Raw genomic sequence first — 21,138 nt, forward strand, 5'->3', positions numbered from 1 at the left:
CCTTCCATCACCTATGAGTGCTCGGCAGCTACTTGCCTTGGAGGGAATGATCAGAAGTGGCTTGGCCAGGACCCTGGACAGCTCTGAGGCTGCTCCTTTGGTGGGGGCCAGGGAGCATTATTGGTTTTTGAGTCCTTCATCCTCACCATTCATAGGGTCTATGCTTTTTCTGCACCGCTCTTGGTAGCTCAGGCCCCTCCCGTGCAGCCCCCAGACCCCATGGGATGTGTGTGGATTCCTCACTCAGCTTGTGTAGGTGGAGGTCATGGGTCAGGCCTCAGCTGCACAGGGGATTGGGCACCCCCTGATGCCATTACCAGAGGGGAGCCAGGGGTCAGCCCTTTATGGTGTTGACTCCAAAGTTGGGGGAGGTGCTCAGGCTCAGAGGGAACTGGTGATAGTTGAGACCAGAATCCATTTGTTCATTCAACTCATCTTTACGGTGCAGGGAGTACAGGTGCACTGCCAGTCTGGGTCCTTGTGGCTCTGGTGCTGCTAACTGTGGTCCTTGTGACCCCGAATGGCCTGTAGTGTCCATCTCTCATAAGTAACCATAAGCACTTGCTCAGTCAGTTGACTAGTGTCCCCCCAAATTCATGTCCACCCAGAACCTTAGACTGGGACCTCATTAGAAACAGGGTCTTTGCAGATGTAATTACTTAAGGGCTTCGAGATGAGATCATCTTGGGTTTAGAGCAGGCCCTAAATCCAATGACTGTTGTCCCTATAAGAGGAGGAGACAACAGAGAGAGACATGGTGAGCAAAGGTCATGTGATGGTGGAGGGAGAGAGCAGAGTGATGCAGCCACAAGCTCAAGAACACCTGGGGGATGAAAAAAAAAAGGGGGTTGGGGGAAAAAAAAAAAAGAACACCTGGGGCCCCTGGAATCTGGAGAAAGCAAGGAAGGATCCTCCCCCAGAGTCTCGGGAGAGAGCTTCTGGGAGGACATGCTGGCTTTCTGGGGCAAGGCGTCTGAGGACAGCTTAGGCTCACATCACCTGAATGGGCACAGGCTTCTGTGTAGTCCCATTGAGGCCAGATAGGACCCTCCCCATCCCTGCTCCCTGTTCCTCCCTGTCTCTTCTCCACTCTTGGCTTCCTGGCAGGCCGGGTAACCCATTTCAGCCCTCAGACACTCCGTGCAGCCTTTTCTCTAACCTGCATGTCTTCTTGTCACTGAGCCAACCCAAACCGCAGATGTGATCATTTCCTGGGGCCACCATAATAAGGCACCCCAAACTGGGTGGGTTTCACCCAATAGAAATGTGCTCTCTTAGAGTTCTGGAGGCCAGAAGTCCAGAACCAAGGTGTCAGCAGGGCCGTGCTCCCTCCGATTGCTCTAGCGGAAGCTCCTGCCTTGCCTTTTCCAGCCTTCAGTGACTGTCAGAGTTCCTTGGCTTATGGCTGTGTCTCTCCCATCGGTGCTTCTGTCTTCACTTTTTATAAGGACATGGTAGGACATGGCCCTTGGACATAGGATGTACCCTAGTCCAGTATGACCTCAACAAATTATATCTGCAAAGACCCTATTTCCAAATAAAGCTACGTTCTAAGGTTCTGGGTGGACATGAATTAGCAGGGAGCCAGGGTGGGGAGGCTTCAACCCACTACACCAAGCACCAAGGCTTGGGCAGATAGTCAGCTCCACTTAGAATTTTGGAAATGGAGACCAGAGAGAAACAACTTGTCCAGGATGAGAGGGAGCTGGTCACAGAGCTGGGACTAGAATGCATGTATTTGCTCAATAAATATCAAGTACCTGCCTTGTACCAAGATGTTTTCATGCTGTGGGCAGAGTGGGCCCCAGAGTCCAATAGATCTGGAGTTCAGGTCAGGCTCCACCACTTAGAAACTGTGTACCTCCAACAGATCACTCCGCCTCTCCGAGCGCTTGCCTTGCTATCTGCAGACTGGGGACAGGAGCGGTACTGCACCTTCCTTGAAGGGTTTTGCCATCCCTGAAGGAGGAAGTACGTGCAAAGAAAGTACTTGGCACAACCATAACAAACGAAGCTACCGTGAGAGGCAGGAGCTTACAGAGTGTCTGGGGAATGGTCACTGCTTTCATTACAGAATCTAGGCCATATTCCAGAGACTCCTTTAAAGAACGAGGGATGGTGTGTCCCCACTGACCCCATCTGTGCCCTCAGCCAGGGTCTTTCTGATTTTTTCTTCTGAAGGAGACTCAGCTGCTCTGGAAATATAGAACTTCTTTGTATCTCAGGGGTGAGGCCATGTTCTTGGGTGTACTGTGTGTGTGCATGGGTGTGTACACTTAGGAGTGTGTGCACACGCTCATGCAGGCACACACCTGCTGTTCAGGAAGCTGACTGAAGATGGCCTTGGTGATGTCACATCACTATGGAAACAGGCTTAAAGTCACCAGGCCCTTGACCATGAGGCTTTCTGCATAAGCAGAAACCTGAGCTTTTGGACACGGGGAGCAACATTTGTGGCAGAGAGACACTTAGAGGTGACTCCAGGAGTTGCGTCTCTCTCTGGCAGCGCCATGAGGATCCCTTCGCTACATCCTTTGCTTTGATCCCTCTGAAACCTTAGTGAGTACAGACACAGGATCAGTTTCTGTTTGTTTTGTTTTATACCAACTTGATTGAGATGCAAGTGGTGCACCACCCAATTGACACATTTAAAGTGTAGAGTTTAGGGGTTTTTAGCAAATTCATAGAATTGTCAAACCATCACCACCATTTTAGAGCATTGTTATCACCCCATCCCAAGGCAACCAGTCCTCTGTTTCTATGGGTTTTCCTGTTCTGGATGTTTCATATCAGTGGGAATTATACACTTTGTGGCCTCTTGTGTTGGGCCTCTTACACATTGTTTTCAGGGCTTATCCACACTGTAGCAGATGTCAGTACTTCCTTCCTTTCTTGGGCTGAATCATAGTCCATTGTATGGATAGAATTTGTTTATCCATTTTTTTAAGAATTTTTAAAGATTTTATTTATTTATTCATATGAGAGAGAGAGAGGGAGAGAGGCAGAGATACAGGCACAGGGAGAAGCAGGCTCCACACAGGGAGCCCGATGTGGGAGTCAATCCCAGGACTCCAGGATCATGCCCTGGGCCAAAGGCAGGAGCTAAACCACTGAGCCACCGACGGATCCCCTGTTTATCCACTTTTTCAGGTCATGGACATTTGGGTTGTTTCCACCATTTGGCTCTTGTGAATAATGCTGCTGTGAGCACTCGTGTACAAGTTTCTGTGTGGACACGTTTTCCTTTACCTGGATGTATACCTAGTGGCAGAATTGCTGGGTCATATGGCAATTCTGTGTTGAGCTTCTTAAAGAACTGCTATTCTCCACAGCTGCTGGACCATTTTACATTTCCACTAGCAGTACAGGGGGGTTCCAGTTTCTCCACATCCTCACTCACACTTGTCATTGTCTGTCTGTCTAGCCATCCTAGTGGGTCTGTAGTGGTATCTCATTGTAGTTTTGATTTGCCTCTCTCTAATGACTAGTGATGTTGAGCGTCTTTTCATGTGCTCGTTGACCATTTATATACTTCTTTGAAGAAATGTCTATTCAATTCCTTTGGCCTTTTTAAATTAGATTGTCTCTTTGTTGTTGAGTTGTAATAATTATTTAATATTTTAGATACACTATTATCAGATATATATTTAAAGATTTTAATTGTTTATTTGAGAGAGAGAGCACATGAGTGAGAGCAGGAGCAGGGCAGAGGGAGAGGGAGAATCAGACTCCTCGCTGAGCAGGGAGCCGGACATGGGGCTCAATCTCAGGACCTTGGGATCATGACCTGAGCCAAAGGCAGATGCTTAACCAACTGAGCCACTCAGGCACCCCCAGATATATTTTTTATAAGAATTGTATCCCATTCTCTGGGTTGTCTTTTCACTCTCTCCATACTGTCCTTTGATGCACAAAAGTTGAAAATTTTTAATACAATCCAGTATTTCTGGTTTTTTTTTGGAGGGGGGTTGCTTGTATTTTGGGTAACATGTTTTAAAAAAAAAACCATTATCAAATCCAAGGTCATCAAGATTTACTCCTATTTTTTCTTCTAAGAGTTATATAGCTTAAGCTCTTACAGTTAGGTTTTTGATCCATTTTAGGTCAGTCTTTATATATAATGTGAGGTAGGGATCCAACTTCATTATTTTACACGTGAGTATGCAATTGTCCCAGCAGTATATACTGGGATGTGTTGTAAAGACTTCTTTATTCTTTACCTCATTGAATGATCTCCACACTCTGGTTGAAAATCATTACTTATAATATGTAGATATATGGGTTTATTTCTAGACTCTCAACCCTTTTCTTTAGATCTATCCTATGCTGATCCTACATTTTTAAAAAAGATTTTATTTATTTCTTCATGAGAGACACACACACACACAGAGGCAGAGATACAGGCAGAGGGAGAAACAGGCTCCATGCAGGGAGCCCAATGTGGGACTCAATCCCGAGACTCCAGGATCACGCCCTGGACCGAAGGCAGGAGCTAAACCACTGAGCCACCCAGGGATCCCCCGATCCTACATTGTTTTGATTACTGTAGTTTTGTAGCAAGATTTTTTTTCTTTTTTTAAAGATTTTATTTATTTATTAATGAGAGATACAGAGAGAGAGAGAGAGAGCATGGCAGAGACACAGAGGGAGAAGCAGGCCCCATACAGGGAGCCCGATGTGGGACTTGATCCCAGGTGTCCAGGATCAGGCCCTGGGCTGAAGGTGGTGCTAAACCGCTGAGCCACCCGGGCTGCCCTTGTAGCAAGATTTTATGTAGGAAAGTGTAAATGCTCTTTGTTTTGTTTCCAAGATTGTTTTGGCTATTTGAGATCCTTCACTGTTCCTTCCTGATTTTAGGATCAGTTTTTCCATATTTACCAAAAAGACCACTGGGAATTTTGAAAGGGATTGCATTGGATGTGTAGATTGCTTTGGGGAATATTGACACCTTCACAATATTAAATATTCCAATGCATGAACATGGATGTCTTTCCATTTATTTAGATCTTTATTTTCTCTTGCCACTGTTTTATAGTTCTAGCATGTGTTTTACCACCTTGTTAAATTTATGCAACGTATTTTATTTTTAGTATGCTCTTATCAATGGAAGTGGTTTCTTAATTTCCTTTCTGCATTGGTTATGTTTGTGTGTTGATTTTGCATCCCACAACTTTGCTGAATTCATTTAGTATGTCTAACAGATTTGGGGGAATTCTTTAGGATTTTCTGTAGATTATGTCATTGACAAATTGAGATGGTTCTACATATTTCTTTCCATATGAGTGCCTCTGATTATTTCTTTTTCTTGACTGATTTCTTGGGCTAGAACCTGCAGGACAATGTTGAATAGAAGGAAGAGAGTGGTCATTGTCATCTTGTTTCTGATCTTGAGAACACTTTCAATCCTGGGACTGATGGGAGTCAGAGAGAGGAGTCTGCCTATGGAGTACTAGTACTAGTACTAGTCGGAGGGGAACCATGGGCTGCTCAGTCTCTTGTAGGAGTGCTGGGGTGTGTGGAGTCTGGATCTAGATTTGGGGGCATCCAGAAATGACAAAGAAGAAGCCCGCCTAATTGGCCAAAGCCCCTCCTCCTCTCAGCACCCCGGGCCTGGTCTCTTAAGCCCCTTCCCTTTTGCAGAGTGCTCTGGCCCCAACACATCGCAAGTGCTTTTGTCCCCGCAGAAGAAGAGCCGTAACGAAACGTATGGCGAAGGCAGTGGCGTAGAGATCTTGGAGAACCGGCCGTACACGGATGGCCCTGGCGGCTCTGGGCAGTACACACACAAGGTGTACCATGTGGGCATGCACATCCCCAGCTGGTTCCGCTCCATCCTGCCCAAGGCAGCCCTGAGGGTGGTTGAGGAATCCTGGAACGCCTACCCCTACACCCGAACCAGGTGAGGCTTTCCCCACAGCCCTGAGCTGTCTGGCAGGGAAGGAGCCCAGGGTGGCAAGCTCACCCTCCACACTCCAAGGAGCCCAGGCTCCTGGGGAGCTGAGCCTCCATTCCAGGAGCCTCTGTCCTCAGGGAACAGGCAGGAGAGGGGAGGGTATACCCCTAGATACCATTCTACCTGCCCCAGGGAGTCTGGGAAGGCAGGAGGCAAGCAAGGGCCACATGAGACCCCTTTACCATCTGGGAATGCTCAGGGAAGACAAACTCATGTTAAGGATCACCTGACAATGCAGGACCATTAACCAGCCAGCTAGGAAGAAACATGAACCAAGGATAGACCAGATGTGGTCCAGAGATTCCCTTCAACCCTGAGACCTTCAGCACCTGTGACACTGTTTTATTACATTCCACTTGGGAATCCAAAGAAAGAAGGTTCTTCCCTCCATGCTCCCACCCTCACCTGCCCAGTATAGCTGAGTAGAACAGATAGGGGGCTGCTCCCAGTTGGCCACCCACTTGCTATGCAGGTGGGGTCCCCATGAGTCTCCTGGGGCTTCACTCCCCCTACAAGGTGAGGACCTGGGGCTTGTCAGAGGATCCACTGAGATTTTTTTTCTCTTCCCAGAGGCACTTTCCTCCTCTGAGCTCCTCTCCAGCCAAGAGAGAGGGGCTGTGGCCTTGTCGCCAGACCTGCTGGCTTAGGGGCAGGGGGTTTGGAGGTGGCATATCACAGAATGTTAGTCTGGATTCAGCCTGCTGGATTCACACCACATGCTTGTGGCATGTCTGTGCATCCCTCTGTCCATGCCATGCCTTACACATGTGGATGATGGCCTGGTAGCTTCCTGTCATGTCTCCCTCTTTCTCTTGAACATGTTCCTACCCCCCAGCCTGGCCTTGGCCATTCTTGGGACAAGGGGAAGGTTCCCAAGGTGGATGGGACCGGTGAATCTTGGCCTGACCACTCCAGCCCTTTCTCCCTCCCCTGCCCAGTGGGGTTCAGCAGGCCCTAGCCCGGCCTTCCCACACCCACTGCTACAAGCTGCCATTCCTGATGTTTGTTCTCCTTCCCTGCAGGTTCACTTGCCCCTTTGTGGAGAAATTCTCCATTGACATCGAAACTTTTTATAAAACGGATGCTGGAGAAAACCCTAATGTGTTCAGCCTGTCTCCTGTGGAGAAGAACCAGCTGACAATCGGTAACCTCCACCAAGGTGCTCCCACCCTTGCCCTGCCCCCGTGCCCCTTGGTTCTGCCCCTAGTTTCCAGGCCCAGCAGGCTCCAGACTGGCTCCTGTCTTGGGCAGGGAGGTCAGAGTCTGGACAAGCATGAAGGCTCGAGGAGGCAGGACCAGCCTCCTTGGCCCCATGTCCCTGACATGCATCCCAAGGCTAGCTGCCTTTCCCATTCAAGCCCCTTCCCTCCATGTTCCTCCCCAGAATGCACATGTATGCATCTCAGGCTGACAGCCGTGCGTGAGTACAGTGGGCCTGTGAGAGCTGGGGCACACAGTCTGGCCTGTGTCCCCCTGATGGCAGGCAGCCTTCACTCCCCTGCCCTCCAGCTGACTCTTCCATGAGGAGACAGCCTCGTTTGTTAAATCTTTTTTAAGAGAGGCCAGAAATCAGGATTTGCATGTGAAATTCCTCCAATTCCTAAATAAGTTTATGCTGGCCAAACAAACCACATCTGCAGGCCATCTGCATCTCCACAGCCACTCATTGGTCTGCAGTCAGTGGGCTCCAGGCCATGTAGAGTGAGTCACCGCGGAGGCGCTCAGGCAGGTGCACAGCCATTGTTGGAGAGGTGGCTGCTAGTGCCCCAGGATCATGCTCTTAGGCAGCCTCTGATGGGCATGAAGGGCTTTCTCTGGGACCCCTCCCCTGGCCCCTTCTTCCCTTCTGCTGGATTTTGCAGGCCCTGCCGGGGTTTGAGAGCTGTATCAGTCTGCCCAGCCTGCCACAACAAAGTACCACAGATGGGGGGGGGGGGGGGGGCTTGTCTCACAGTCTGGAGGCCAGAAGCCCAGGTCAGGGTATCAGCAGAATCGTCTCCTTCTGGGGTCACTGAGGAGGGAAAACCTGTCCCATGCCCTTCCCCCTGCCTTCTGGTGGCTGCTGGCAATGTGTGGCGTTCCTTGACTTGGAAGCACATCACCCCAATCTCTCCTTCATCTTCATCTTCATCTTTACATCTTCATCTGGGTCCCACCAGTCCCCCGTCTGTCTCCCAACACCCAGCCCTGTGGCCTCCACCACCCGTTCTTCTCAGCTGGAGTCTGACACCTCCTCCCCATCTCCTCCCTTCTGACCTACGAGGGGTTCCTAACAGGCCAGCCCGCCCTAAAGCCACTCTCTTCTCTTCCTTCATCTTCCTCCATCCTCCCTGTGTGCTGGTCTGCGTCTGAAATTCCCCTTTTTATTAAGTACATTAGTCACAGTGGAGTAGGGCCTACCCTCATGACCTCATTTTAATTTGGTTATATCTTTAAAGGCATTATCTCCAAATAAGGTCACATTCTGAGGAAGTTGGGGGGTCAGGACTCCAACGCATGAATTTGGACGTGGAGGGGGGAGACGTCCTACCCACAGCAGGGTGGACGGGCCCAGCATGGTAGGGGTCCTCTGCCAGCCCAGGTCCAGCCAGCCTCAGACGCAGCCTGAGCTCCGTGGGCTCCCTCTGAAGGCCACCTGCTGGGTGGTTCCTGAGTCTCTGTGATGGAACTCATCCGCATCCCAGCCCTGCGTGACCTCTGGCTGCCCACACAGGCCACCACGTGATCTGCTCCGGAAAGGATATCTGCCCCTCCCCAGATGCCGCTGCCCTTGGGCCGCTCCTGACCCCTTACTGGTCTCAGTGGAGCCTACATCTGTGTCTGCAAACTCCAGCGTGGATTCAGTGCAGGCCGGCGAGCAGGGGAGACGAGACAGCCAGAGCCTGGTCAGGGCAGAGCGGCCCTCCTCCGGGTGCCATCATCCCCACACACCCAGGAAAGGGGTCTCTGAGCCTCGAACTCTATCCTGGGGTTTATGTACCCCAACTGTGTCCCCCACCCTGTGCAACACACGCATGCCCTGGGAGCTGGCACAGCAGGAGGAAGCAGTGTGGGACAAGAGACGGCCCGAGTCCTTCCCAGAGTTGCTGCTAATCCTCTTCACCGTGTTCCCCACCACACACCCAACCAGGTCCCACCAGCCCCTCATTCTGTCTCCCAACACCCAGCCCTATGGCCTCCACCACCCCTTCTTCTCAGGACCAGCTGGAGTCTGACACCTTCTGCCCGTCTCCTCTCTTCTGACCTACGAGGGGTTCCTAGCAGGCCAGCCCGCCCTAAAGCCACTATGACTTTATATAAAGCCACTGTATAAAGCCACAAGTAGACTATTGTGCCTCTTCCACCCCAGGGTATCTCTGGGCACCCAGCCCGCTGAGAAGAGCTTCCATCCCCTCCCCTCCCCACCCCCAAACTCTCCGGCGGCTCCCCAAACTCTCCCATTCCATGCTGCTGGGGCCTTCTTGGCTTCACTGCTCCACTCCTGGAGCTGAAATGCCACCTTTTCTGGGAAGCTTTCATGAGCCTTCTCTTCTGTTTGCCGCCCTGCCGTCCTATCTCACGTCCTCCATGGAAATTCCATCTCTTCATGCCCCCTCAGTTCATCACCTTATTTATCTGCTTAGAGTCGTGGGAGGAGACAGGCCCTGAGGTTGGGAATGCTCAAGGCCAGAGCGGCCCAGAGCAGCACCCCAAACCCATGTCTGCTCCTATAGCATTATGAGCCCTGGAGGCCTGTGAGGATCTAGGAGTGGCAGGGACATGGGGAGGGAACTTAACAGGGGCTCTAGGGCGGAGATGGGGCAGAAGTGACCACTGGTGGGCTCTCCCCACAGACTTCATCGACATCGTCAAAGACCCTGTGCCCCCCAACGAGTATAAGACGGAAGAAGACCCCAAGCTATTCCATTCGATCAAGACACAGCGGGGGCCCCTGTCTGACAATTGGATTGAGGAGTACAAGCAGCAGGTGTTTCCCATAATGTGTGCCTACAAGCTCTGCAAGGTGGAGTTCCGCTATTGGGGCATGCAGTCCAAGATCGAGAGGTTCATCCATGACACGGGTGAGCTCACCTCTCCCGCTGCTTCTCTCTGTGCCTCTTCGTGATTCTGTTTCCCTCTTCTTCCCTAAAGATGACCCAAAGCCCATGTACAGCTTCCTGCGGGGCTTATCTCGACCACTTGCTAAGCACCTAGAGATGACAGGCAGTGTATGTTGGTTGTCCCCTTAAGAAGCCCGAAGGCCTGCCCCCAGACACTCTGGGCTGCATTGTGTTTAGAGCACCCAGTATGGACCCCTGAGAGGGAACAGACCCAAGAGAAGACTCCCTGCTGCTTAGTCCCCCATGGGCTGGATGTTACAGGGGCAGAGGGTCTTGGACACCATGATGCCCTCACACCGTGGAGCCTGGCCTGGAGCAGGTGCTCAGGGAAGCAGATGAGCCAATGGGCCCAACATGGGGCTCCTCTCTCCCCTAGCACCCCCAGATCCCTACTTGCCCCCCAGGTCATGGCATGAGATCAAGACCAAGGGCCTGGCCCAGCCCAAGGCTCAAGATTTAGGAGTGGCATCTGGGCAAACATCTTTTGATTCTAAGAACCAGGGTTTCGGTTTAGATGTGAACAGAGCCACACTATTGATAGTGTGCATCACGTGTGTCATATCAGCCCACAGTGACCATGTCACCCCCACTTGTAGAGGAGGAAGTGGAGACCCAGTGCTGGGCCTGACCCCAGATCTCCCCTCTCAGCTGCCCAAGATCTGAGCTGACATTCTTGGAGCAGCAAACCGGGACATCTAAGCAGATGGTCTATTCAATGTGGGACCTAAGGGTGGTTTTCCTGAAGCCTCAGCCCAGGACCTTGGGGTACATAGACAGTCCTGGCTGAAGGAGGGTGCCCTCCCAGGAGCAGAGGGTGAAGGGATTTAGGAAAGATTGCTGGGGAGGCAGAGTGGCCTGAGCTAGGTGGAAGGGTCACCAGAGACCAGCTTGAGGACATGACATGGCCTCACCACTTGGAAGGCTGCTCCACTTTCTCTAGGAAAGTGAAAAATGGATGCCCTGAGACCCAGTGACATCCCTCCCAGGTTTGCTCCCTGGAGAAACTCTTGTACACATTCCAGAATGTTCAGAGTAGCAAATTTATAAAAAGCCAAGTGGACAAACGATGAAAGTGAGCCAAAGGCCCAATGGCAAGAGAAGGAATAAATAAAATGTGGTATTGCAAACAAATAAATACCATACAGCAGCAAACCTGAAACTCACCCAAAACAGCAAGTGGCAGGAAAAGACATACAGCGTGACACATAGATGTAAATGTCAACAACACGCAAACCAGCCTAACGTGTTGTGTAAGAAAACACATCTGTGTGCTATAACAGGAAAGAAAAGTAAGTGATGCAGAATTGAGGATGGACCAAGCAAGAGGAGAATGTGTCCAGGAGGGCCATCCAAGGGCTCCCTGGTTCTGGTCACGTCTGCTTCCTCCCTGGGTGAATAGGGATGATGTTCTATCTCTTCTAAATTTTTTCTTTTTTCTTTTTTTTTTAAGATTTTATTTATTTATTTATTTGAGGGGGGTGCACATAAGTGTAGGGGAGGGGCAGAGAGAGAGGTGGCAACAGTCCCCCCAAGGTCCCACACTGAGCAGGGAGCCCAAAGCGGGGCTACGACCCTAGGATCATGACCTGAGCTGAAGGCGGACGCTTAACCGACTGAGCCACAGGCACCCCTCTTCTTAATGTTTACTTAACAAGCTCTATTGAGGTCTAATTTGGCATACCATGTAATTCACCCTTTGTAAGAGGACAGTTCTATAAGTGGCTATATATTCCGAGTCATGCACACAGTTCTAGAACATTCCATCACCCCAGTCTTTTGTTCATGTTCACAGTCACCCCCACGCCCACCCCCAGCCCAAGGCAACCCCCATCTGTCTTCTGTCCCTAAAGCTCTTTTATTATCCTTTATACCTTGAAAGTGATCTCATTTTAGTTATTTTATATGCATGATACAGTCTTCTATAACTTACTTTGTCTTATTTTGTATCTTATTTTATATGTATACATGTTCTGTTTGGAAAAAAAAAAAAAAAGACTAACCCACTTTGAACTAGAACTTGATTTCCATGTGGAAAATTGACAGCAAAAGTGTAATGGGGAGAAGGTTGTCAGGGAGTCCTCCTTCAGCATCCTCTGGGGCCAGAAGCCCCCCAAAATTCATTGTGGCTTCTGAGTGGGCACAATCCCTCAGGAGGCACCTCTGCTCTGGTTATAGAACCACTGAGAGCTCGTGAGGCTATCTGTCAGCCAGATCCCTCATTTGCAGATGGGGAAACTGAGGCATGGAGGGGGCAGTGATTTGTCCACAGCCACACAATGGGTATAAACTTGGGGTGCCTCCCAGCCCCACGCCCAGCCCTGGAGGCTAACCCTGCCCGTCTCTCTTGTCTCTCTCCCTCCACCCCCCACTCCCCAACCCCTGTCCACCGCCACCACCTGGGGGCAGGCCTGCGGAAGGTGATGGTGAGGGCCCACCGGCAGGCCTGGTGCTGGCAGGACGAGTGGTACGGGCTCAATATGGAGAACATCCGGGAGCTGGAGAAAGAAGCGCAGCTCATGCTGTCCCGCAAGATGGCCCAGTTCAATGAAGATGATGAAGAGGCTGCCGAACTGGCCAAGGACGAAGCCAGCCAGGCCCAGGCCCCTGGGGAGCCCCCCCAGCCCAGCAGTAGCAGCGGGGAGCCCCTGGCAGGCCGGGGCCTCAAGAAACAGTGGTCTACATCCTCCAAGTCCTCACGGTCATCTAAGCGGGGAGGTGAGCACTGGGGGTCTCAGGGACAGCCCTCACCCCTGCCACTGCCAGATAATTCTGATTCCAGAAACGGACTCTTGCTTCCCAGCCTTGTGGGCCACACCTGTAGGGCATCAGAATCATTTTGCCGGTAGGTAGCACCCCAGCTCAGAGTGAGCCCAGGGTGCCCTCCCCGCAGCAGGTACCCCCAGACTCACCTACAAAGGCCAAGTGAGACAGGCTGGCCCAGTGGGAACCCAGCTCCCAGCCTCTCCTAGGGCCCAGACAGCTACAGCTCTCAGGAGTCAGAGTTCCCAGGAGGAGACAGAGTCTGGGTAGGTCCCGCCAGTACATCCAGTAGGCGTCTCTGCTCCTGTGGTGGGAGCCAGGCTGAAGGAGAATGAAAACCTTTAGATTCTGAGAAAGGCCTTTGTTGGGAGGACTTTTGGAAAAGTGCTGTGGCTGTTTGGGAAAAAACAGGGTATGCCATGTAGAACCCGGAGTTCCGTCTGCAAATCCAGTTTCCCCACGCCAGGCTGCCCGTCTCCATGCTGAAGGGATCTGTGGCTGTATATACGTCGATGCCTTTTAGGGCACTCACCTCCTGACAGAGCACTCGCAGCCTGCCTGTCTGCTCTGCTGCAGGAGAGTTTAAGGGACTCACTCCCGGGCAGATCCTGGTCAAATCACAGGAGCGGATCCTGGCCTGAGTGCCTGCACGTCCTGGCCTTAAACCGGATTCCCTCCTACTTCTTGTCCTCCCTGGGACACAACTACCTTGTGCCTGGTGGTCTGGGAGGGATCATCCTGAACATTCCAGGAGCTTCCACTGAGATGGGCCAGGGTCACTGTGCCCCTCACTCCTCCCTTCTCTCCCGAACCCTCCTGGCCCTGCTCTAGCACCATCAACCTCTGCTTGCCTTCTGCCTGCTGAGCCCAGCCCAGCTGGCTGGTCAGTCAACCTGTGGTTTTGCCTTCCAGCCAGCCCTTCCCGCCACAGCATCTCCGAGTGGAGGATGCAGAGTATCGCCCGGGACTCAGACGAGAGCTCAGACGACGAGTACTTCGACGCTCATGGTACGGGGCTCTTCCCAGGGGCCGGGAGGGAGGACCTGAGAGGGTCGGGTGGAGGAGGAGATGGAATCATTAGGAGTTGGGGCTTCAGGCTCACCCTGGGAATAAACTGGGCCTGGAAGGTAGGGACTGTTCTCTGGAGCACCCTCCCCCAAGTGGATTTATACTCAGACGGGATCTTTGTTCCACATGTGAGTTTATTTCCACAAGAAACTTTACAAAAACATGGCCTCTTATAGTTTTCTAAATCTTTGCAATGACCTTTCTTTTTTTCTTGGTTAAATGGATGTCCATCTAATGTAGAAACTTTTGCATATGCAAACAAGCAAGAAATATGCAAAGTGTCCATTTTCCCACTAATCCCAAAATAAGCGTACAGTGAGCGTACAGCCTGCTGAATCACATGCCTTTGCTGGATAGATGTGGGTACAGTTGACCCTTGAACAACACGGGTTTGAACTGCATAGTCCACTCCCAGGTGGATTTTTTTTCCAATAAACATAGTACCATAAACGTATTTTCTCTTCCTTATGGTTTTCTTAATAACTTTTTTCTCTAGCTCATCTTATTGTAAGAATACGATATATAATATATATGCATATGTGTGTGTGTGTGTATATATATATATAACCCACAAAATATGTGTTTATCGACTCTTTATGTGTCCACTAAGGCTTCTGGCCAACATAGGCTATACTTAGTAAAGTTTCTGGGGAATCAGAAGTTTGACGTGGATTTTTGACTATGTGAGGGGATTGGCGCCCCAGCCTGTGTTGTTCAAAGGTCAGCTGCACTGAACTCTCTCACTTGCTTCATACCTTGGCCATTCTTCTTGGCTGGCAGACAGGTCTGTAGAGATAGGTTTCCAGCGCACAGACTCAGAAGTGGGGAGAGTCTTGCCCACAGGACTAAGCAGACCAGGGGCAGGCTAGAGCCCTCTCTCACATGGCAGCCATGGGCCAGAGCAGACAGAGGAGCCACCTGATTATGGTATTTTAGTTAACTGGCTGGTCCTCAAGGGGGAACCTGGCAACTCAGTGTCCAGGCAAAAGGGATCTGAGATGGGAATCGAGAGCTGCCTTCTCTACTCTAGGCCTTCCCAAGGGTGAGGAAACCTGTTTTGGGCATCCCACCCTACCCCAGCCAGGGCAAGAGGGGCACCCTCTCCTGGCTGTGAGTCCCTGACTGGAGGAAAATATACATCTAATGTAAAACTTTAGAAAAAAAAAAAACAGGAAGAGAGAAGAATTAATGAAGCAGGAGATGCCAGAGGGGCAATGGCTGGGGAAGCACCCACCAACCTGCTGCATGGCTGGAGGAGGGACCCAGAGCCCCTACAGCTGCAGGCTGAAGTTCTCATAAAAGCAGCAAGAGGAGTAACGGGTGGAAGTGTTCACAGCAACGCTTCTATCTAGGCTGTACATCTGTCGAAGCTGAAAAGAGTCAGGAACATTAGCTGATGATGGGTGGAGAAACAAAACGTGGTCCAACCATGCAGTGAAATAGGATTCAGCCATAAAAAGGAAGGAAGCATTGACACCTGCCACAGCATGGATGGAGCTTGACAATATGGCGCTCAGTGAAAGAAGCCAGACACAAAAGACCACACATTGTTTGATCCCATTATGTGCAATGTCCAGAACAGGCAAATCCATAGAGATAGAAAGTAGATCGGTGGTCGCCAGGGACTGGGGGAGAGGCCGGTGGGGAGTGACTGCTAATGTGTACAAAGTTTCCATTCGGGGAGATGGAAATGTTCTGGAACCAGACAGAGGTGGTGGTTGTGCAGCATCGTGAATGTGCTAAATGCTACCTTAAAGTGGTTTAGATGGTGAATTTTATGTTGTGTGAACATTATCACAAGCTTTAGAAAAGGTCAGACAGAAGCGCCAAGGGCGTCGGTCACGTGTCCGCCCTGCTAAAGAAGGGAGGGGGTGAAGGGCAGAAGCAAGCATGGAAGTGTGCACAGGCCAGAGAAGCGCGGGAGCCCCCAGAGTGGCACAGCTAGGCCCCCTCAGGCCCGCCGCCAGGGGGTGCTGAAGCCCTCCTCTCTCTTCCCCAGAGGACCTGTCTGATTCAGAAGAAATATTCCCCAAGGACATCACCAAGTGGAGCTCCAATGACCTCATGGACAAAATTGAAAGTCCTGAGCCGGAGGATACACAGGGTACCTGACTTGGGGGTGGCTGGTGGGGGTGGGCTGCAGAGGCAAGGCCTCTTCTCTCTGACCCAGCTCCTGTGTAGTGCTGGGCATCCAGGGGGATTGGGAGTCCCCAGGGCACCACTTGTCAGGGTCACTGCCTCTGTCCCATGGGCCTGGCGCTGCCCGGCTGCTCCTCTGCTCACGGCACCCACTGCTTCTGTGTTGCAGACGGTCTATACCGCCAGAGCACCCCTGAATTCAGGGTGGCTTCCAGTGTGGAGCAGCTGAACATCATTGAGGTGGGTGCCCCGGGGACAGAGGGCCAGGGGCTGTGCTGCCCATGGCCCCCAGGGCTGCAGAGGGAGGGAGCTGTGGTCATGTGGGGCCGCCGAGGCAGAACATGGCACTCATTGCCACATAACTGCAGTGGCCTAGGTGCCATCAGAGAGAGGCCCTGGGCCTCCTTCCCTCCCTGCCCCGCCATCCCCCAGAACCAACAGGGATTGCAGACGGCCCCCAGAGAAGGTCTTGACCCAGCTCCACCTGTGGAAAGTGAAATGAGAAACTTGTAAATTCCAGACCAAAAAAAAGATCTTCACCTTGTACCCAGCCTTTCTGCGTTTGCTGAAGAAAATCAGATGGAAGGGGAGGAAGCGAACACCATCTAGGCAGAAGTGATGCGGCTGGCGGCCGCTGCCCCGCCAGGGACTCGCAGGGCTCTCAGTGTCCAATAAAGCTGCCTTGTAGAGCGCCTGTGTCCGCTTCGGGGGTTCTTTGCACAGAGCTCACGCCCCTTGTCCTCCTCCAGCTGTGGGTGGTCAGAGCTGTTTGCACGGGGCGGGGCTGTCACACGCAGTGGTCACTGTGCTGCTCTGGCCTCAAGCTGCCCAAGGTGGAGACAGCACCTTCGGGAACTTGGGATCCCTGGGGAGCCTGGAGCAGGTGCCAGGGAGAGGAAGCAGCATCCACACCGCCCTCCCCAACTCCGGGTTTTCAGCTTTGAGGTCTGAGGTCAATGTGGGCTTTTTAGAAGGCAAACCGGGATGAGGGGAGTTGATTTGCAATTGCTGGCTGATGGTGAGACAAAGCAAATGGAGCCCCCCCCACCTAGGGTGCACACAGCTCTGACAGCCCCCTTGGGAGGAGCAGAAGGGGCCTCGGGCTCGAAATCTGCCTCGGGATGTGTGTTGGAACCCAGCGCTGATTCTGGGGCACCGCCATCCAGAGTCAGATCCCTTGGCTTGCAATAGCCCCCAAACCGGAGCCTCCTCTCCCAGCCTTGTGGAGAGGGTATGGCTTTTTAGAGACACTGACAGGGACCCCCTGGCTCTCCAGAGCTGGCCCCACGGCTCTCAGGCCCACTGCCACGTTCCACCCTCCATGGAGTCTGTTCCTGCAGGGCTCTAGTCTGAGTCTCAGGTGGGGCGAGCCCCGGTAGCAGGCATGAATGGGAGGAGAGCCATGTCTCCAGTTGGCCTCTGGGAGTCCCAGAGCAATCCCAAACTCTAGCACTAGGTCTCAGAAGACAGGCACAGGGCTCTCACTCCCCACCCTAGCCCGTCCTGGGCTTCTGAGGGATGCTAGGCTCCCTCTGTCTAACTGAGTGATGGTGAGACTGCCCTGAGATATTCTTTCCTGGAGGCCCTCCCCAGCCTTATTGATAAGCAAGCCCTTGGGACAATGTGGCAGTTCCTCCTGGCTGCTAATCTGGGCAGCTGGTTGCCCCGCCCTGCCCTGCGCAGGAGGGCCAGTGGTGGGCAGTCCTCATGTGGAGACAGGAATCATTCCCACACTCTGCTGGGCATGTATGTGTTCCTGCCCAGGCCCCAGGGCCCACAGCTGGCCAATGACTGACCACCTCTCGGGGAGGAGGCAGCCCATCTTGCCTTGGCTCCGGACCCAGTACCCCCACCAGCCTGCCTGCCTTGTTCACTGCTTGGTGGCTCCTGGGCCAGCCCATTCCCTTGCGTTTCCTGGCAGCCTCACCAGCCCCTGAGCCCAGAGCCTGTGCTGCCCACTCCTTGCCTGGACTATGTTGACACTTGGGTGCTGCTGCTGCCCCCACCCCCCGCACACCATCCATGGCTAGGTCAGGGCTGGTTGTCCCCACATGGGCCTTCCAGGTGGTCTCAGCACCTTGGTCTGTCTCCCTGGTTCCTTAGGGATAGGCCTCTGTCTTCAGCCCCTCTCTTTGTGCTCCACACACATGGACATAATATGGGCATGGCAGGTACTCAGCAGGGGCCTCTCTTGGTCCTAGTTCCCCTAGTCACATACCACAAGTTAAGGTGGAGAAAGACTCCTGGGGATGGGGCCACAGCCAGGGTTGGCAGGAAGACAACTGAACTGGTGGCAGAAGCTCTGGGTTCCAGTCCAGCTTGGCACTGATGTGTTGTGTAACATCAGGCAAGTCTCTTGAACTCTCTGGGCCACGACCACCTCAGCTATAATGGAACAGTTCCATACCCCGTGCAAATGTGTGCAAGTCTCAGGGCTGACTTTGACCTCACATGCAGGCCTGACCGGCAGGAAGTAAAATCACTGACCTCTCCCAAATTATGGGGTTTCAGACAGGCACACCTGCATTCCCTCTCTGCTCTAAGATGCTTGGAGACGTTGGTCTTGGAGAGAGTCCGGGAATAGCAGCACAGAGGGTAAAAGAGAAGCCCCGTGTGGATGGGGGGAGCTCAGAGCTGCAGGTCCAGTGCCCGGGGTCACCGCCCACCCAGGCTGAAGCTGCCTTGAGTGCAGATGCACGGAGGGCAGGCAAGCTGCAGAGGCCCACATAGGATGGCCTGGGTGCCTCCTCGCCAAGGCTGGAATCTGCCACCTGGGCCCCCTGATGGGAAGTGGAATCTGTGCTTTGGAGGCTGGCTGATGGGAGCAGGGTGCTCGTGGGGAGGATGAAACCACCTCGGCCTCCCCAGGGGAAGGGGTCGAGATGGCCAACCCCTGGCCCTGTAGCTGAGGAACTGAAATGGGCCTTCGGAGAGGGAGCAATGGGCCAGATGGGCCTCCCTCTGGGGTGACAGGGGCCCAGCGGGGAGCTGACGCCCCGCCAACCTGCGCAGGACGAGGTCAGCCCACCCCTGGCTGCGCCGGCCTCCACAATCCACGTGTTGCTGCTGGTGCTGCATGGAGGGACCATCCTGGACACGGGCACTGGAGACCCCAGCTCCAAGCAGGGCGACGCCAACACCATCGCCACCGTGTTCGACACCGTCATGCGTGTGCATTACCCCAGTGCCCTGGGCCGCCTCTCCATCCGCCTGGTGCCCTGCCCGCCCATCTGCTCCGATGCCTTCGCCCTTGTCTCCAAGTGAGTGCATGACACCCAGACCACCCACCCCTGAGGGTCAGGCCACTCCCCCAACACTGGCCCCCATCTCCATGTCCGTAATTACCATCCAGTCCATTCTGTCCAAAGGTGAAGAACCTACAGAGGAGGGGTCCCAGGCCCAAGACAGCCTCAGCTGCCCTATCTGTGAGGTGGGGGTGTTGACCTGCCTTGGAGACACAAGGCCGTGCTCCCCGGCCCTCTTACCCAGGCTTCCAGGGCCTGGCCCAGAAGTGGTCTCATAACGTTTGCCGAGTCACCCCTGAGGCTCTCAAGCGGCAGGAACTCCAGGCCTGCTGCTCTGGTTGGGGAGAGGGCCCGTTGGGCTGAGCTGAGGCTGTGCCCTCTCCTGATCGAGCACCCTCCCCCAGCCTCAGCCCCTACAGCCACGATGAAGGCTGTCTGTCCAGCAGCCAGGACCACATCCCCCTGGCTGCCCTGCCCCTGCTGGCCACCTCCTCACCCCAGTACCAGGAGGCGATTGCCACAGTGATTCAGCGGGCCAACCTTGCCTACGGGGACTTCATCAAGTCCCAGGAGGGCATGACCTTCAGTGGGCAGGTGAGTCGTGGGGTGGGGAAGGGAAGAAGGAAACCCTGCAGGGCAGGGGGTGATGACCCTCCCTGGCTAGCACCCCAGCAAGCAGGGCAGGTACTCAGGCCTCTGGGGTCTCTCCCTCTCTAGATCTGCCTCATTGGGGACTGTGTGGGAGGCATCCTGGCATTCGATGCCTTATGCTACAGCAGCCAGCCAGTGTCTGAGAGTCAGAGCAGCAGCCGTCGGGGCAGTGTGGCCAGCGTGCAGGTACCAGCTTCCCACGGCCCCCAGGGCAGGGGAACTCCAGGACAGGAACTATATCAACCTTTAGCCCCAGCAAGGGAAGGGTGGAGGTTGCCAGCACAGGTGCCCAGAGCTGACGGGGCAGGTGTGTGGGGCAGGTGAGCAGCTGTAGCAGGACACAGCCTCATGTACATGAAGCTTCAGCAGGGTCTGCCCCAGACTGTGGTCTGATCCTGGGAGGTGTAGTGGGTTGGCCCCTCTGCACTTCCCAGCAGGAGAGGATCTGAGGTCCCTCTGAGGCGGAGCAGCAAATGGCCTGGGTGGACCAGGCAAGGCAGTGAGATCAGTGGGAGATTGGAGCAGAGATCCAGGTGGCCAGCTCAGGCAGGCACAAAGGCTGTTGGGACTCAGGCAGTGGTCCGGGAGGACAGTGGGGCCCCTGGGGGACAGGGCTTTGCCCTCTCTGGCGTGGGTGAGAGGCTGGCCAGGCAGTGGCCACCAGGCAGTGAGCCTGCATGGGGCTGTTCCAGGACACTGACCTGCTGTCCCCCGGCACCCTGGTCAATGCGGCACATGGCACCAGTGGCAGCGGTGGTCTGGAGAGCAGCCGGCACCTGAGCCGCAGCAACATTGATATTCCCCGAAGCAATGGTGTTGAGGACCCCAAAAGGCAGTGGCCCCGAAAGAGGAGCGACTCATCCACCTATGAGCTGGACACCATCCAACAGCACCAGGCCTTCCTATCCAGGTGGGTGGGGTCCGTGGAGCCTGAGGGTCAGCCCACGAGGCCTGTGGCCGGGTGAGAAGGGGGACTTGTGAACCAGGTCACGCCGATTGCTAACATGAGGTCCTGGGAGACCCAGACAAGCCCATGGCTCTTCATCCAGGAGCAAGTGCTTGCTGGGTGCAGCAGGGGTCTTACACACCAAAGCCCACCCTGAGCCCAAGGGAACAGGTTGTCTGGGGATTGGGCAGAGCCAGGGGACAGAACTGATCAGGGGTGGCTGTTCCAAAGGCAGTGGCACCCCAAGAGAGGTTGGGACCAGCTGTCCCCAGGGGT

The 21,138-nt window shown here is 53.6% G+C and overlaps 1 protein-coding gene and 1 long non-coding RNA gene across 14 annotated transcripts in view; one reads left to right on the forward strand and one right to left on the reverse strand.

Moving 5' to 3' along the window:
* The window catches only part of PITPNM2 (phosphatidylinositol transfer protein membrane associated 2), a 140,485-nt gene that overhangs the window by 108,889 nt on the left and 10,458 nt on the right, over positions 1 to 21,138 (forward strand). For 11 of the 13 annotated variants that reach the window (XR_012019146.1, XR_012019145.1, XM_072802268.1 and 8 more), the window contains 11 exons: positions 5,685 to 5,899; positions 6,976 to 7,097; positions 9,787 to 10,014; positions 12,460 to 12,768; positions 13,726 to 13,821; positions 15,881 to 15,985; positions 16,190 to 16,260; positions 19,033 to 19,280; positions 19,670 to 19,859; positions 19,983 to 20,102; positions 20,609 to 20,826. Coding sequence is in view for 11 of the 13 variants with exons in the window: in XM_072802268.1 (XP_072658369.1) it covers positions 5,685 to 5,899; positions 6,976 to 7,097; positions 9,787 to 10,014; positions 12,460 to 12,768; positions 13,726 to 13,821; positions 15,881 to 15,985; positions 16,190 to 16,260; positions 19,033 to 19,280; positions 19,670 to 19,859; positions 19,983 to 20,102; positions 20,609 to 20,826 (1,922 nt within the window). In the remaining 2 variants the exon portion in view is untranslated. Of the gene's footprint in view, positions 1 to 5,640; positions 5,900 to 6,975; positions 7,098 to 9,786; positions 10,015 to 12,459; positions 12,769 to 13,725; positions 13,822 to 15,880; positions 15,986 to 16,189; positions 16,261 to 16,540; positions 16,711 to 19,032; positions 19,281 to 19,669; positions 19,860 to 19,982; positions 20,103 to 20,608; positions 20,827 to 21,138 lie in introns of those variants that run through there. The other 2 variants (XM_072802271.1, XM_072802276.1) reach the window with 2 other exon arrangements.
* On the reverse strand, positions 10,027 to 19,632 carry LOC140619220 (uncharacterized). Its single transcript, XR_012019150.1, has 3 exons — positions 15,120 to 19,632; positions 12,963 to 13,134; positions 10,027 to 12,868 (listed from the first exon to the last, which is right to left on the reverse strand). It is a non-coding gene; the product is annotated as an uncharacterized lncRNA (long non-coding RNA).

Source organism: Canis lupus, chromosome 27 (genome assembly GCF_048164855.1).
Source record: "Canis lupus baileyi chromosome 27, mCanLup2.hap1, whole genome shotgun sequence".
Taxonomy (NCBI): Eukaryota; Metazoa; Chordata; class Mammalia; order Carnivora; family Canidae; genus Canis; species Canis lupus.